This window comes from Macrobrachium rosenbergii, chromosome 48 (genome assembly GCF_040412425.1).
Source record: "Macrobrachium rosenbergii isolate ZJJX-2024 chromosome 48, ASM4041242v1, whole genome shotgun sequence".
NCBI lineage: Eukaryota > Metazoa > Arthropoda > Malacostraca > Decapoda > Palaemonidae > Macrobrachium > Macrobrachium rosenbergii.
This window is the reverse complement of record NC_089788.1, coordinates 8,818,002-8,823,001: the sequence shown is the minus strand read 5'-3', so window position 1 is coordinate 8,823,001 and position 5,000 is coordinate 8,818,002. Positions and strand designations below refer to the sequence as shown.

General features: G+C 42.1%; 1 protein-coding gene across 1 annotated transcript in view; it reads right to left on the bottom strand.

Annotated features, from left to right (window-relative positions):
- Nucleotides 1-957: 957 nt before the first annotated feature.
- Nucleotides 958-5,000, bottom strand: part of LOC136831678 (mucin-12-like) — a 19,331-nt gene continuing 15,288 nt past the window's right edge. The window contains exons 2-3 of the mRNA XM_067092307.1: nucleotides 4,630-4,698; nucleotides 958-4,342 (exon numbers count right to left, since the gene is read on the bottom strand). Of these exons, the coding sequence (XP_066948408.1) occupies nucleotides 1,196-4,342; nucleotides 4,630-4,698 (3,216 nt within the window). The 3' untranslated portion in view covers nucleotides 958-1,195. The remainder of the gene's footprint in view (nucleotides 4,343-4,629; nucleotides 4,699-5,000) is intronic.

Genomic DNA, 5,000 nt, shown 5'->3' with positions numbered 1-5,000 from the left:
TATATACATACACACACACACACATATATATATGCATATATATATATATATATATATATATATATATATATATATAAATAAATATACAATCATGAAGTTACAAATGTCATTTAATATCCAATTCACGCTACTTCAGGAACATCCCCAATGGGGAATTATCACCGAAGGGGATTTTTTTTTTCAGTGATAGCTGGATCGGCACTGCCGGGTCTCGATCCCTCGACACGGTACCTTCCAATGACTCCAATCGACGGTCAAACCATTGATGGATCGAGACCCGGCGCTACCAATCCATTTATCACTTAAAAAATTCCCCTTCGGTGATAATTCCCCATCGGGGATATTCCCGAAGTAGCATGAATTGGATATTAAACAACATTTGTAGCTTCATGATGGTATATAAATCACGGTGTGATAAAAATTTCATATATATATATAATTAATATATATATATATATATATATATATATATATATATATATATATATATATATATATATATATATATATGAACTTTGTCACTTACACAATTGTTCTATGCATTAATACAATCAATAACAGCACCTCTCTTAAACTGGATGGTATCTAGCAGAGATTTTTATTCAGGAAAAGTTACAAGCTTTCCAGGACTAACAGTCCTCATCGTCTGATATCCTTAGAATGACCGGACACGTGGTCCAGCTGTATGGGGGAGGGAATTAAAGCCTTTGCTGTTCCAATTTTGTGCTAGCTTTCTTCAATCCTTTAATTATCCTTCTTTTCCTTTGTAGCCCCGCCCTCGTGACCTTGGCCTTTCTCTGCCTATGCTAGATATCACCCAGTTTAGATGAGGTCCTGTTATTAAATATATACATATATATATATATATATTACATATACAGTATATATACATATGTGTGTGACATTAAACCACAGGGTAGAGCTATCAATAACTAGGGTAATAAAAGAAATTTATCAATCGACCTAAAACTATATTAGCACAGTTTTATTGAGTAATATAAACAATAAACTTCGTTTCATATGGTACAAAGGTTATAAACAAAGAAGAAAATGGGAGAGAGAGGACAAACACTCATACAAAAATAATCTGCGATATCTTTCATATAATGTACATACATAGGTTGTCGCTTTCCGCTAACACTTGGGATTTGAGCCACTTGCCAACAAGTAACAATCGATAAAACGGTCTTCTATTTCAAGAGTTGGTCTTCGCATTTCTTTTTCTTAAAAACGATCTCGACGATCTAGAGACACCCTTATGGCGCAGAACCTGCTCCCTGTCAAGAGTTGGTCCCCCTGGCAAAAACGGTGAAAGGGATTTGGGCAAATTATTCCGCCTGCGGCTCCCCCTCTTTCCAGAGGAGGGAAAGACAGTGCCCCTAGGTCTCGAGAACGTCAAGGGCCTCACGGTTGCTTCATGCTCGAGTGGACTTGGGATGAAGGCCTCAGGTCTCTTTGGGCCGAAAGTTGAAGACAAGAAAGGTGTCGACGGAGTGGGTGAATGAGGAATGCTCCCAGCGTGATGTGGTAATGGACTTCCGTGATGCGGAGCTGGACTTGTTATGTGAGGGATAGGGGTGCCTTGTCCGATTCCATGATGTGGGACTGGGCTAGATATAAAGGGAAAAGAATTTCTGAAGTGGGAACCTGGAATGTCATGATGTGGGGCTGGACTTGAGAGGAGAGGGGCAGGACTTCCGTGGTGTGAAATTTCATGATGTGGGGCTGGACTTGAGAGCAAAGGTGCTGGACTTCTATGGTGTGAAATTTCATGATGTGGTGCTGGACTTGAGAGTAGAGGGGCAAGACTTTTGTGGTGAGAAATTTGGTGATGTGGGGCTGGACTTGAGATTAAAGGGGCATGACTTCTATGGTGTGAAATTTGGTGATGTGGGGCTGGACTTGAAATAATAGGTGTGGGACTTCTGTGGTGTGAAACGATCTCATCATGGATTGGAAAAGGAGTTGAAATATGAGGAATGGGTCTTTCTTGGTGAGAAATTGAGCTTTCATGAAGTGGGGCTGGACTTGAGATCAGAGGAACTGGGCTTCCATGGTGGGAAACTAGATGTGATGAAGAACTTCCATGGTGGGGGGCTGGACTTGATATTAGTGGGGCAGGACTCACAAAGTGTGAAAAAGAAGTTCCATGATGGGGGGCTGGACTTGAGATCAAAGGAACAGGACTTCCATGATGAGAACTTTCATGGTGTTGGGAGGGACTTGAAATCACATTGACAGGACTTCCGTGATGTGAAAATGAGCTTTCATGATGAGGGGCTGGACTTGTGATCAAAGGGCCAGGACTTCCGTGATGTGAAAATGAGGTTGCATGATGAGGAGCTGGACTTGTGATCAAAGGACCAGGACTTCCATGAAGTGAACTTCCATGATGAGGGGCTGGACTTGTGATCAAAGGGCCAGGACTTCCGTGATGTGAAAATGAGGTTGCATGATGAGGAGCTGGACTTGTGATCAAAGGACCAGGACTTCCATGAAGTGAACTTCCATGATGAGGGGCTGGACTTGAAATCAGAGGGAAAGGATTTCCATGATGTGAAAGTGAACTATCAAGGTCAGGAACAGGACTTGAAATCAATGGGAGTTGGTTTCCATGGTGTGAAAACGAGGTTTCATGAAGTGGGACTGGACCTGAGATCAGGGGTGCATGACTTCCATGGTTTGAGACTGAGCTGGGGAAAGGAATGCCATGTTGTACAAATGAACCTCCTTGGAGTGGAGTTGCACTTGTAACATGAGGAACAGGGGTTCCCTGATGTAACACTATATTCTCGTGATGTTGAGCTGGACTTGTGACTATAGGGGCAGGAATTCCATGTTTTATGAATGTGCCTCCATGATGCGGAGGTGGAGCCGGGCTTACAAAGTGAGGATCCGGAGTAGCACGCTGGGAAAGTTGTTTACCCAAAAATGGGGGATGGAATGTAGTTGGAGTGATGCCATGGCCATGGGAGGACGCAGGATTACCATGTTCAGATACCACTGTCAATTGATTACCATGATCATGGATGGGAACAGGAGAACCGTGATGAGGGATATCAAAATCATGGTTTGAAACAAGAGCTCCATGATGAGGCACAGGAATAGTAGGGTGATGAATAGGTATATCCTGGTGTGTCACAGATAGGCCATGATGCGGTTGTGGACTGTGAACAAAGGGAGCGTTAACTTGTTGAGAGAAAGGAGTGCTGTGATGAGGAACTGGGCTTATAGGATGGAATGGCGACAGGCCGGGATTATGAACTGGTGTTCCGTGATGCCTTACGGTTGTGATTTGGTCTGGGATATGACCTGAATGGTGTGGGGATGGTGTGCTAGGGAAACTGAATGGATGCCCTTCGTCTATAAGAAAGCCTCCTTGTGAATCAATGGGTACTTGTTGAAGGGGAAGGGAAGTTGACACAATACCAGGAAAGTTACCATTATGAAGATCTTCTTCAGGAATGAACAAAGACAGGTCTGTTGTCTGGTCAAGTTCTAATCCATTTGACTGCTTTGGATTTATTTTTGGAATGTCAATGAAAACATTCTGAAGATCATTACCATCAGGAAAGACTGTGTTAGGAAAAGCTTGAAGAGGGGGCCCATGAATGTCCTGAAGTTGCTGGAAAGCAGGATCAGAATGAGAATTGCCCTGTGGAAAGTGAAGGGGTCTATCAAAGAACTGCTGTTCATGAAGTCCTGTGAAAAGGGGATTTCTGGGAGAAGTACCAAGAGGAAAGTCAAACCCTGACTGAGGTGGACCATGAGTAGGGACAAGGGTTGGTCTGGGGACAACTGGTTTTGACCGACGTAATTTTGGAGTCCTCTGAGGAGAAAAGTTAGCACCTGGAGCATGGATTGGAATCGAATGGTCAAGGTTTTGCAGATGTGCCTGATCTTGGAAAACAGGCACATCAATCGCTAGATCAGTCACAGGAAAGATCGGATTAAGGGCTAAGAAGTGAGGTGCAGGTGTGGTAGGATGAATAAGGAGCAGATCTTCATGAGGGTGACTGGTAGGAGGGTGACGTATGGGAAGAGATGTGACAGCAGGCCGTTGTCTAGACGGGTGGGGACTGGACGGAATGGGTCGACGTGTTTCGACCTGACCAGTAGACAATCCATCCTCAGGATGAACTGCGACACCTTCGTATGTAACGACAGCGTTGTACCCGTTCTCGTCAGCCGTGTAGCTCACGACCTGGGTTCGTCCATCTGGAAGGGCGACCCGGTATTCGCCCTGGGTGCCCTGGGCACCTGTAGCTTGTTGGTGAGCGAAACTATTGCCGGTTTTGTCATCGTTTACTCCATACGAAAACAGGAACTGTTCTGGAGTTTCCTGGTGGCAGAACAAAGAGAGCTACGTAAGAGCTTATGGCAAATTATGAAAATCATACTCTGTTTTAGAGACCTATGCAGTGATTATCTTCGTAAGACAGTTAAACAAATACTGTATTTAAAACCTAAGGCTTTAGTATAAATAGTACCTATTAAAAGAATATATGCTGACATTTACACTTGAGAGGCCTCCATTATTTAAAAAAGTCATGTAACTGAAAGATTATAATTATAATTATTTTAATTTTTTTAAGAGGTTTCACTGAAATAATCTCAGCTGCTACTCACCTGAGGCGTAGCATCTGCGTTACTTTCCCCTTCGCTTTTAACTGTAACTAATAGTAGAAGTAAGATGACCTGAAAAAATTAAAAGTTTTCAGCGTTATTATGACTATGTAGATACTGGAGATAACTTCTGATTTGACTGAGAGCAACATATGTGGGAATTATTCCATGAGGGAAATACAGGTTTTTCAACAAGATTAAAAAAAACTGCATAAAAGAATTAGAATTCAACAGACATGCAAATACAGCATTTTTTTTTTTTTTGGGGTATGCTTTTGGAACAAAACTAAGAACTAACGTTTTTACCGTCTGAAATGTTGTTCTTTAATAATAATAATAATAATAATAATAATAATAATAATAATAATAATAAT